Source organism: Eutrigla gurnardus, assembly GCF_963514095.1.
Source record: "Eutrigla gurnardus genome assembly, chromosome: 11".
Classification (NCBI taxonomy): domain Eukaryota; kingdom Metazoa; phylum Chordata; class Actinopteri; order Perciformes; family Triglidae; genus Eutrigla; species Eutrigla gurnardus.
In genome coordinates, this window is record NC_139925.1 from 2,626,031 (window position 1) to 2,638,697 (window position 12,667).

Consider the following 12,667-nt stretch of genomic DNA (forward strand, 5'->3'; position numbering starts at 1 on the left):
CAAAGTGAGGCAGGGACGAGGGGAAGGCCTCGTCTTCAGAGGCTCTCTGCTCCTCCGGCGCGGGGAGCGTGATGTCAGCGGTGGCAGCGCTGTTTGTAATTGACTTGGTGGGGGTGATGATGGCGTCATTTTATGCCCTGGTGTGTAGCCTCCCCGCTCCCAAATAGCGAAAAAAAGAGGGGAGACGGATCTTTAGCCGACGCGACCGTGGCTCCCTTGGCCGGGATCGAGCGACGCCGAGCCGGACACTTGACGCCGGGAAACATGGAGGCTGTGGCCGAGGAGCTGCGGGCCGGCTCTCGGGTACCTGTCACTATCGATCAAATGGTTAACGACACACTGGTGGTGACGCTGACCTACCGAGAAAGGAGCTACACGGGGATATTACTCGACTGCGACAAGAAGTGAGTGTCCTGTCGCTTTCTCTTTTTCCACATTTTTATCTTTTACGTTTAATGTAGCTAAACTCAAGGTAGCGGCTAAGCTGGCTGCGATGCTAACGGCTAGGTGGTTAGCCGCTAGCTGGCTAGCCGCGAGCTAACTAGGCCTCCATACAAAAGACTCGCAGGTTATTGTAGCTGACAGGGGGAGCTAAATGCTAGCTGGCTAATGACAAACTGATTTAATCTTTTAGCCGATAACGAGACAAATAACGTTACTTTATTGCGATTAAAAGACGGAAAGCTGGGCTGTTGTCGTCTACGGAGATTGTTAATGACTTCTCACGAACAATAACTTAATGTCAGTGGGTTCATCTGTAGCTTATTGTTAGCCAAATGAGACACAGCAGCTAAACGTATTCAGTAATAAAAGGCTAGGCCCCTTGGACAAACACTATTCTGTACATTATGTTGTTTTATGGGTTTTACGCGTTCTGACGGTGTTTACATTGCTGTGCTAGTTTTCTAAAAGTGACGTTTCAATTCAGAAAATGTGAAATACAGTTGCTGTTGTGAGGAAAAATGGCCCTTCACAACCCATAACCCCCCCTCTTCAAACCTGCAGAAACAATAGAACATTAAAATAAAAGATGCATGTGGGATTTAATGAATCTCAACTCTTTAATTCTCTTTATTTTTAACCTGGTTCTGATGAAATCTATACATTTTTAAGGCTCTGTGCTTGATATTAGGGCCCATTTATTTTTCCTTTTTCGGGCCACAAGAAAACACAGTTTACTTGAGAAACCCACAGAGGTATAAAGTGACATATATCATGTCTTATCTGCTGTGTCACATGTGGAAGCCTTGTGTTGCTCCTGGTGCCGTGCACCTTAAGAGCCACTGGCTTTAGACTATTTATAGCTGGGCAGAATCAGAATCTCACCAGCTTTGCCCCCTTAGTATGCTTAGATGGTTTTTCATATGAGGAGAGCTTAAGCGGTCCTGAAAATAACCCACCCAAAAGGGAAAAGGCAGGCCTTGGAATAACTTTAAAATAGGGCCTATATTTCAGGCCTTGTCACTGACAAAAATTGACTACTTCTTCCTCTTCTGCTCATGGAAATACATTTCCTGGCTTTGTCTCTCCCACAGTTTTTTTTCTATTTAATGTCATCATCTAGGCCTTATTGTTGGGGCAGATCTCTGCATCTAGTTACACTGTACACAACGTGAAATGGAAAACAGGGCTGTGAATCACGGTCGGTCAGCCGCTGTGTCCTTGTGCTGTGTTTTTTTTTTTTTTACCGGCAGGGCAGCTTGTGCTGTGTCGGTCGCCCGTGAAAGGCTAATGTTTTGTCGGATTTTACACACAAAAAAGGTGAGAGCCCGAGAGGCTGTTTAGTCGGAGGTGGCTGCCAGTTGCTTCTCCTGGGGGAGGAGGAGGACGCCCCCCCCCTCCCCAAATGTGCACTAATTAATAATCTCAACACACACGAGGCCCACGATGAGACACCGATGCAAAAACAATCTGAAATCTCCTGGCTCCTTCCTTTCCATCTCTGAATCCCGAGTGATTCATGGGATTGTTTTTGTTCAGTCAGATGTTGGGGAGGGATGGAGGGAGGGGGGGTGTGTGTTCCTGGGCATCCTGTACTCTCTTTGTCTGCTGTCTCCTGACTAAAGCAGCACAGCCATGTTACTGTTGCCTGCCTGCCAACCTCCTCAAACACTCCTTGGCAGTTGGTATGCTGGTCCTACAGTAAGAAACGGGCACATTAACTCACTCTACGAGAGTCTGTGATACGATTACTCCATTTTTTTGTGGGCCTAAGGCAGCAGGACAGATAATCTGGCTGTTTGCAGACCCCAACCCCCCCACCTGAGAGAATTTCAGCACACAGGTGACAGGCAGTCAGTGTGTGCAGTCAAAGCAAAATAAAAGTAAAATGGTAGACTTCATTCACAGGGAACAGCTTTGGGTGCTCTCTTCTTGTTTTGCTTGATTGAAACCGCAAGGTATTTGATTTGTGCCGTCCCACAGGCCTTAAAGGGAAATTTATTTTTTTATTGGTGCTTTGAGCACAACAAGCTGAGTGCCATGAAGTCCCATTATATTCAAGAAAAGACAGACATCTCCACGTCTGATATCTCCCAAACTAGGAGTGTCGTACCAAAACAATCTAGATCGATACATAATCTACAGTTACAGGAAAAGTGTGTATTTTTTATGTCTGGGTTTTAAAAAGTTTTGGCATTGGTGGAATGCCAGCACGTCATTACGTTATCATTCCTGTGGAGTAAATTGCTTAACTTTTGTATGTACAAACTTTCACCGTGGAGCTCTAATGACCCAATCAACGAGACGCATTCATTTAGTGTTCTTTTTTCTTTCTTCTGTGTCCCTTTCCTCATTTTTAGGACCGGACTGTTCTGTCTCCCAGAGTTCACAGAGAAACCCGGGCCCTGCTCCATACCGACACCGGCTTGTCAGGCACCAGAAGTTCTGAGTGAGGAGCCGGTTTCCAAATCTCCCAGCCATGCTTCACACAGACCAAAGGATGAAAACACTCTCCCAGAAACCAGCGTCCCGACGGCGCCCCCTCCCTGCCCCCTGCCCACTCCCGTGCCAGCTGGACAGACTCTTTACCCTCCTTATTTTGAAGGAGCCCCCTTCCCTCAACCCTTATGGGTGCGCCACAGCTACAGCCAATGGGTACCTCAGCCGCCGCCACGACCAATCAAGAGGAAGAAGAGGCGGACGCGAGAGCCAGGCCGCATGACCATGAGCACTATCCGCCTGCGGCCGCGGCAGGTGCTATGTGAAAAGTGCAAGAACACGCTGAACAGTGACGAGGACAGCAAAGATGGCATGAGCAACACTAAGACTTCAAGAAAGGAGAACGCACTACAGAGTGATGAGGACGCCGACGACAAGGACGTCCCGTCCAAGCTGCCGAGGAAAGAGGACGTTGTTGCGGCCAAGGACCCGAAGAGACGTGAAAACGGCACCAGCCTCGACAGCAAGCGCCTCAGGAAGGACAAGCGGGGGGAAGCCGAAGGGGAGAAGTTCCCCGAAGGCGACGTCATCCCCCACAGTCCCGTCATAAAGATCTCCTACAGCACTCCGCAGGGCAAAGGGGAGGTCATGAAGATCCCCGCCAGAGTCCACGGCTCAGTCAAGCCGTTCTGCCCCAAACAGCTGGCGCAGAACGGCGTGGGAGAAAATGGCAAGACGCCTCCCGAGCCCACCAAGGATCAAAGGCACATTTTAGATGCCACGAGGTCCGGCCTCACAGTGTCCATTCCCAAACTCAAACTAACCAGGCCTTTTACAACTGTCGGTCAGGACTTGCCCTCTCCAAAGATCCACTTAAGACCCCCCCAGAGGGAGGGTGAGGAGAGCCTGGTCGAGTATGAGGCAGAACTTGTGGGAGGCACCAGGAGACAGAGCCCCAGGGTGCCCGGTCCCTGCCTCCCCCACTCCGAAGACTCGGGGGAAGGTAAAAACTCTCTGGAGTTGTGGTCGGGGAGTTCGGGGGAGGAGGCGGAGCGCGGCCACAGCGACCTCACCCTCCTCATCAACTTCCGTAAGCGCAAAGCGGATTCTTCTAGCCTGTCGGTGTGCAGCAGCGACAGTCTAGACGAGTCCAAGTCCTTCAGCTCCGACGGCACCTCGCCGGAGCTGTGCGACCTGGCGCCCGGCGAAGACCTGTCCGTCACCTCGTCTTCCGTGCCCTCGCGGGAAGACTGCAAGACGGTGCCGCCGCTCACCGTGCGGCTCCACACCCGCAGCATGACCAAGTGCGTGACGGAGGAGGGTCACGCCGTAGCGGTGGGCGACATCGTGTGGGGGAAGATCCACGGCTTCCCGTGGTGGCCGGCGCGCGTCCTCAGCATCAGCGGCACACGCAAACAGGAGACGGCCAGCTGCGAGGCCCAGTGGCCCCAGGCGAAGGTGGCGTGGTTCGGGTCGCCCACCACCTCCCAGCTCTCCGTCGCCAAACTGTCGCCCTTCAGGGAGCTCTTCAGGTCCCGCTTCAACCGCAAGAAGAAAGGGATGTACCGGAGAGCCATCCTGGAGGCAGCCAAGGCCGTGGGCCACATGGGCCCCGAGATTACGTCGCTGCTCTCCCACGGGGACACGTAGGTTAGTTCACGGCAGCTTCACGTTCTAGGCATGATACCATCCCGATAATCATCAAAATACGTCTAAAACTCTCAATGTTATTGAAACATAATTGAAACACAAAGTCCCCCTTTCATACATAAATAAAATGTACGTATGTATCTGTATTTTTAAATCGGACTCTATATTTAACTTCTCTACCATGATGGTGAGGTAGACGGCTTTTTCAAGTAACTCGTGATGATATTTACGATCATCCCGATGATGGAAATCCACGACGATGTGATTATCCGTGATTTAAATCCGGCCCCAGTTGTTTCACACCATCTTTCCAAGACATTGAAAGGGGGGCTGGGTAATGAATTTATAAATTGACCCACATTATTGATCCCTCACCTCACCTGTCTAATTTGCTTTGTCATTATTGATGAATTAACTCCTTCTGAGAGGCGTTCACTGCACCTGAAAGTACGACAACAAAGCGCCGTGTGGGCAGAGAAGGTGGAATGTCGACTTGGGTAAACACGATACTGAGATGTAACATTAATACGTGTTTTTAATCATTGAATGTGCAGCATGCATTAAGGTGGACTGGCAAACTGACTTAACTAAACGTTGGATGGACTCTGAACATAATACAGCTTAGACTTTTACAGTTATTCAGTCTGAACTGTTTCCATCTGACTCTCTTCAAATCCCTTATTGATGCTTTTTCAGATTTAGTGTTAGGAGTAACAAGAGATCCAGGGGAAACATCAATAAATGTACAGTGGCAGGCCATATGAAATGATAACAAGCCACTTTATCCAAACACGAAGCTCCCGATTCAAAACTAAGAAGCTGCTCAGCTTCAGTGATTTATAAACAATGTGAGTAAGAGGTTCTGACTCGGGGATGATGAAGATGGTGTTGTTGGATGAACTAGGAAACAATGCTTTCTTCTTTGTCCGTGTGCAGAGAGTCCTCCAACGAGACTACAGACCAGTTTAATTCTGTCCCGTTATCGAGTTTCTCACTGAATTAACCTTAATAAGCGTCAGCCGGCTTCAGATCGTCACTTGGTGAAAAGGAGAAGCTGCTAATCAGATGTCTGATAAGATAAGTAGAGAGAGGGAGGAAAAAAAACAATATCTGTTAAGGGTTAAGTGTTGCATATGTGTATTTTAGCAGCTCGGGTGTCAGAAGTCAGAGTGACAGGCACTCGAAATGTTGGCGCTTCCTCGCCCTGATATCCTGACGGCATGCCGAACCCAGAAATATCCTGCAGACTGAATGAGACACCACCAAGGTGTTAATGGCGTCGATGTGCCTCACTTTGCATGTAGAATTAGAGGACAGTGTTCTGGCGTATCTGTGAAAGGTTATCTCGGCTGTGACTTGTGAACGTCGCTCGTCGCTGTCCTTAAACGTCTCATGTTGATGGTGTTTGAGCTCCGGGGGGAATGTGAGCCACGACTTATTTTAAACAAACGTTGAGTTGATCGCCGCCAGCCTCGGGGACACGGCTACAGATAAGTCATGAAGGAGCTGCTGTGTTCAAAGCTGCTCAACTAATATTAAAAATAGAGTAACGAAAACCACAAAACCACTTATTTTTTCAGCTGAAAACCAATGAATATGGTTATTTAGTGTTCAAAATCTTCACATCCAAGCACTAAGATTTGGAATTCTGCAGATTGCTTTGCCGCCTTTCTGTCAGTAACGTGATGTGTTTTTGTGGGCGGAGTAATTCTCTGAACACATCGTTGTTGCTCTAATGATTTGCATAATCATTACTTGAGAACGTTAATTTATATTAACCTACAGGAACACATCTTCCGACCTCTACTGGCTAGTTAGGTAGCTCTTCCCAGCGACGTAGTCTGCTAGACCTCAGTCCTGCCGCCGGCCGCCAGCTTGATTGTTGGGCTCATTTTCTGTAACCAGTGTAGCACGAAAGCATGGTGGAATTAGCATGGACGATACATACTTCATCCACACACTCTTCCCGCAGCGTATATGAGCACATTTGCTATCGCTAGATATGTGAGAACTCTGTTGGGATCATTTTCTGTAACCAGTGTAGCACGAAAGCATGGCAGCATAAGCAAGCTAGGTGAATAGCCAGTTGCTGAAGGCAATATCACGAATCCTGCCATGGCAAAGACGTGACCCGCTCCTTCTCTCCAATATTAGAGCTACCATCTTCTGATTAGGTCACCCCTCGTACTTGAACAACCCAACCATCATCTCCCGTGTGCAGACTGTAGTAGATCGTCCCTTCAGATAGCCTGTCAATAGGTTATGCTAATCACTAGTATACACGTATCCCAGCCTTGTGCAAAATCAAAACAAATTTTCACGTATTTATGTCGTATTTTGTCACCAGTATTCCCCCTTACCACAAGTCTCACCTAATTACAAGCGTAACATTAGTCAGCTTGCTAACAATAAGCGCTAGCGATTAGCATAAGATAATTGCAATGTGTGGCTAAACGCTAAAGTAACAAAGACCAGGCCCAAGCAGTTTATGTGCTGCTTTTTTAGTTTTCTTCAACTCTAGCATGTGGCGTGGTGGAATTAGCCATCAGTTGATTTCTAGTCCAAAGAAAAGACGTGAAAAATTGCTTGTGCTGCAATTTGTAATGCAACTTGGGCGTGTCTTAGTTGCTCTTGAATTCCAGCTTTAATGCAGACGCTTTACTCCCGACTGTCAACAGGAAGGGCTCGTAAATAGACGCTGCTGCTTCAGCACAATCGAATGAATTCAGAGGTATTTGGGTCTCCTCCGTGTAGCCGAGCAGCCGGTCCTCACTCCGAAGTTAAATATTGCCTTTTGAGTGATGTGAGAGACAGACAGGCTGCTCCCAGGCCTGCTGTTTACTCTGCTGTGGGGCTCAGTAGCCAATCACACTGGAGAAGGTCCAAAGCCAGGACTTCAGCCTTTATTAGGCTTTTTACTTTCGCTCCGTCAGCGACGCAGATGTTTCAACTTCACGGCGCTCTGCAACCTTCAGACAACGATGACTCGGCAACAGATGACAGATAACGTCACATGACTTGTCTCTCTCTCTCTGAGAATATTTCCCTGCCCCGGATCTGTTGACCTGCCTTGTTTGCTCGCCCGTCTCATTAACTTTGTCCCCTTTTTGCTCTTCTTTTTCTCCCGCTGTAGAGGCTGAGGACCGACTCGAAGGTCTCCAAGGCTTTTCTCCGAATTCTCAGACTGTATCATCAAAACCCAGGAGGGGAGGACGTGCGGTTGCCACGGCTACTATTTATATGCCTCTTTTATTTTCTTTTTTTGGTTTTGTTTTTTCACAAGGCTGGTTGGAAAAATTACCGCCAAGGTGGAAGTTGTTGTTGAGACTGGATAAGGGAGCAAAAAAAAAGAAGAAAAAAGGCCAGGCATCTTCATGGACGACTATGAACTAAACTATTTTTTTTTTTCTAGATTTAATCATATTTCAATAGAGCAGAATAACGACACTACAAGGACCCCAAAATGTATTTATTATCTGTAATGGTTTATTATGATCCACCCTTCTACTTCAAACTCTCGCAAAAAAAACAAACCTCCCAGTCTGCTGCTGTCATTATCACGGCCCTCGCCGCCGATGTTTCGCTGCGAGGTCCGACTCGTCCGGCCAGAGGAAGCAGGTGGCCCCTCCCACCACCGCTGCCGTTTGACCACGTTTAAGAAAGTCTTACCCCCGACCCCCCTCTTTCTGATCGGCTCATCCAGAGACGGTCGTGACTGTTTCCATCCTCGTTAGCCTTCTGTGACATTAGTTGGCTTTGTGGATGTGTTTGAACTGAACTCTATTCCTCCAGAATAGAATGTTGTGTGTCTCTTCCACATCATTTTTTTTTTATTTATAGGAGTTTCATGCCCCCCCCCCCCCCCCCCCCTCCTCTTCTTCTTCCTCCTAGAACTCTTTATTTTTTCCTGAGAAGCATTTTTACATCACTTTAATTATTTAAAACGTCACGTTTAAGGGAAAAAAAAGCACTTTATCTGTACCTTGGTGGCCTGCTGTAAGCTCACTGTCTGAGACACTATTGCGAGATACAGCCCTGATAGGCAGCAGGGGGAGTTCAGAAGTCTTTGTGGTTGACTATCCATGGCCTTGGAGATACAAACAACAACAACAAATATCTTTAGTTTTTATTTTTATTGTACGGTTTTGGGGGACACCAGACACGGATGGTTGTGTACACTGTATTCTCGCATTTGACTTGGGTGCGTTTCTCTCTCAGCTTATGTCACACACACACACACACACTACAGAAATCCAACATTTCCACTGGTGAAACATGGGTGAACAAACGTCCCCCCCCCCCTCCCCCCCTATGCATTATCAGTTAAAGCTTTATGAGTGACTTTTGGGAGAAAGATGAAAAAAAACAAATAACATGCTGTAAGAATACTGTGAATTCAACTGCTGAGTGTGCTGAAGAAAAGCTCGCTACGAGTCCGGCTATTGAGTCATCTGGCGAAAGCAGACTGCAACGCTGACCTTTAGTGACCTTTGTGTTGAAAGCAGCACTGTTAGGGAGTAGCGGGGGAGGGAGGGGGGGGGGGAGACCACGGCTGTCAAGCACAACCAGGTCTGTATTAAAAAAACTCAGCTCAGCCGAGCAGCCCGTCTCACCCTCCGCCCGCCCGTCTGTCTGTCCGGAGGCTGAACGCTCATTGATGTTGATTGATCATTGATTGATTGTCAATGAGAGAAGTGTTTTATCAGGTGAAGCTCCTCCCATTCTGATAATCTGAGGTTTGACTGTTTTTGCTGTCGAGCCCGGCTGGTTTCCAGGCGGTGGGGGGAGGAGTCTAAACGTACTCCTGAGACATCCCCCCTCCCCTGGTGTTTGAGGCAACATGGCTATCTACTGTTGCCCACGTCGGTCAATGTTATTGCCTACTTTTTTTTGTTTTTGTTTTTTTACATGTACTGTACATAAAATAAAATATAAAGCAATACCTGCCTGTTTTTGGATTGGTCACTTTTTTCAGTGGTGATCAAAAGAGATTGTGTTCCCATGGTAACGGGCCATTAGTGCCCATGTTTGGCTCATTTCTTTTTAAAAGCTGCAGTTGGTAACTTTTATTTAAAAAAAAAAAAAAACTTAATATTTTGTCTGTTCCTATCAGTCACCAGCGTCAAAACAGGAAGGAAGTGGTAGGAAAACCCTAGAAGCTAACTAGCATTGGTAGCATGGAAGCGACCTGTCAATCAGCAGGTAAGCCCCGCCCCCTAAAGCATCCCCTGCTTTCTGGTCTGGTGGACTCTAAATGGACCATAATGTACTAAATGAACATCATGCTGGATTGAAGAAGACTTGAAACTATAGATTGAGACCATAAACTCATGTTTACAATGTTTACTGAGATACTTAAAAGCTGGAAGTCTCAACATGAGAATTACCGGTAAACATAATTTAGTGATGACTAACTTGGCATAATTGAGCTTCCATACTTGCCAACGTCCAGTTATACAGTAACTTCCTGACCTCCAGTCTGCTTGTCTACGCCCTCCTCCTGAGTTTAACTAAGTTAGCATTCGCCTCGTGTTACCCCGAACACCAGACCACCCAGCCAGTCTCATCCAGACCAGTAGACCTGTCGTCTGAACAGGGTCAAGGCGGGGTTTTTGCTTTCTTAGACCTCGGCTCTGCGTTCCCCTCTCAGACCGGAGGAAGCCTGGTCCATCTTAATTACGGCCACAGCTTGCATGGAGGCATGTCATTAGCAGTAATTGCACACCGCATCTCATTGCCATGTGCCTCCCTTTTTTTTCTTTTCTTTTTCTTTTTGTGTCCCAGAGTTACGCAGCACTGATCCATGAAGGATGGAGGGGAAGGGACTGGGACTGGGTCTGGGTCTGGATCTGGGTGGGGCAACAAAAAAACAACAAAAAAGGTGGATTGATGGTGCAGTTCTCCAGGAAACAGGGATTAGTGTGAGGTGGAGCGTGTTTGTTGTGTAAGCAGGTGTAAAGGTGGATGTGTTTTTATGTCAACACCCCCCCGCTTGGTTGGATGGAACTGGTTGGGACACGTTGAATCATAAACTCAACATCTTTTACTGTTTTTATCTCCACCGGTGAAGTACAGGCTGCTGCAGAATGCCACAAACTGATGTTGGTCAATTTAGATCTTTTTTTTTTGCAACCTCTGGTTCTGAAAAGTGAAGCCAAATGCTGAAGTGCCTTAAGGTGCTACAGAAATAAAATGGCCTTGCCTTCATTGTATAGAAGTCTATATTGATTTATTATCTCAGTAAACGTATAACTAACTAACTTTGTTAGCAGCTTCAACACCAGAATCCACATGGATCCAGATCCAGTAAGGGTGCGGCTCTGCCGCTTGTGTCATCAGATCCACCCGTCGCTCCTCCACAGTCCAAATATGGTCACTTCCTTCTACGAACGCTAAGATGTCGACGGCCAGAATCCCAGATGACCACGGGGCAAAACACCGACCTCGATGGGTGAGTCATCATCTTCATGTTTACTCACCACTGACTCATGAATTACTAAATCAAATGACTTATTTACGGCGTGGAAATACAAAATTCGGAGCGTGTCTGTTGCCTCTCAACATGGCGACAGCTGAGCCGGCGGCTAGCAACTAACATTGCTAACAGTGCAAACAACATGAACTCAACCCGACGTGTTTTTGTTTATCCGGCGTGTTCCACCTGTCTCCGGCGTTGCTAGGCAACATGACACGGTGGCTTCAGAAGCAGGTTCTTGGCGTGAGTCCAGAGCCGTCTCCTCCTTTTGTTCTTGATGGAGTCATTTCTCACTTCCGTCATCTCGTACCGCCGGATCGCCGGGCTTTGTTCTTCTTAAAGAAGTGGCTCGTTTTTTATTGATCCAAGTTAATCATTTGTGGTTTGATCACTTCACTTCTCTCGTTTACATCCATCCTTTACAGCGTAGTAAGGATCATAAAGCACTTTAAACACTTGAATTTTAGTGTGATGTTTTCAAGGTTTGAAAAGTGCTTGGATTTAGAATAAAGGTCTTGAAATGTCTATTCTATGTGATGACATCTATGATAGAACAGAGAAAAGAAGATCTCCATATCTGAGGGACTGAAAACAGCATTTTCTGACATTTCTTTATGAAAAATGACTTTTGATGATGAACAGATGATGAAAATAGTTGGTGATTATATTTCTGTGGATCTGTTAGTGGAATTAGTTTTCCTTTCATTTGTGGTCCTTCTGTAAAAAGCTGTCTCCAAACATCATGTTGGTTGTTTAGAGGACAATAACATCTCATTTAATGTGATGAACAAGTGACATAATAAGTAGACTGAATACTGACCATTGGATTGATACAAAGATGGAGTTTACCACAGCTGGAAGGGGCTGGAAAAGCATGGAAATGCACCTTGAAGTGCTTGAATTTGATTTTGGAAAAGGTGGAGAAACCCTGAACATTAAAGTTACTATATATATGGTATTTCATAAATAGGTTGTACGTTAAGGTGGCCGAAATGCCAATTCATTTGCATTTTTGGAATTTCTCTTCCGTTATGATTATCACATACCACCGCCTTTTCCCAAAGTTGCCAAACGCAGATTTCCAGGAAGAGACTAGATGCATTTCTCAAGGACCTGGGAGTGGTTAACACTGGAAGGTCAAGCCGTGTGACCTGAACAATCACAGCTCAGCGACAGGAAGCAGCCGCCACTTATGATGGACTTTAAACCTTCAGACTGTGTCACGTCTCTCTCCTGGCCCACACGGAGGATTCCTCAAATATTAGCACAAGTGGACAGACAGAGTAAACACTCCTTTTGTCAAGGCCGTCTTTTGTTTCAGGGCGCTGCAGTGTTTTGCGGTGAGCGAGCGAGCTGAATCCTCCAGGATGTGGTTTTGGTCGTGCCCGGCGGCGAGCAGCAGCCCCGGGCCGGGCCTCCGTGGAGCAGCTGTCGGCAGGCTGGAGGAGGCTGAAAGGAAAAAGGGAGTCGCCCTGCCCCCAACGCTGGCTCCACCAGCCTGCTAACGCTGCAGGGCTGATGGGGGGGATGGGCAGGAACATACAGCGTGGAGAAATCATGAGCAATTCCTCAGCATCCTCATGCTGTTAGTGTTAAACTCTGAATCATCGTCTTTTCTCCACAAATGGTTTTAACAGGAGATGAAGACTTCAGTCTCGATCC

The 12,667-nt window shown here is 47.1% G+C and overlaps 1 protein-coding gene across 1 annotated transcript; it reads left to right on the plus strand.

Moving 5' to 3' along the window:
• The first annotated feature begins 243 nt into the window (after positions 1-243).
• pwwp2b (PWWP domain containing 2B) lies at positions 244-9,472 on the plus strand. Its single transcript, XM_084021749.1, has 3 exons — positions 244-404; positions 2,802-4,530; positions 7,664-9,472. Exons 1-2 carry the CDS (start codon positions 265-267, stop codon positions 4,528-4,530), a joined length of 1,869 nt encoding a protein of 622 aa, XP_083877875.1. The 5' UTR covers positions 244-264; the 3' UTR covers positions 7,664-9,472.
• The last annotated feature ends 3,195 nt before the right edge of the window (positions 9,473-12,667 follow it).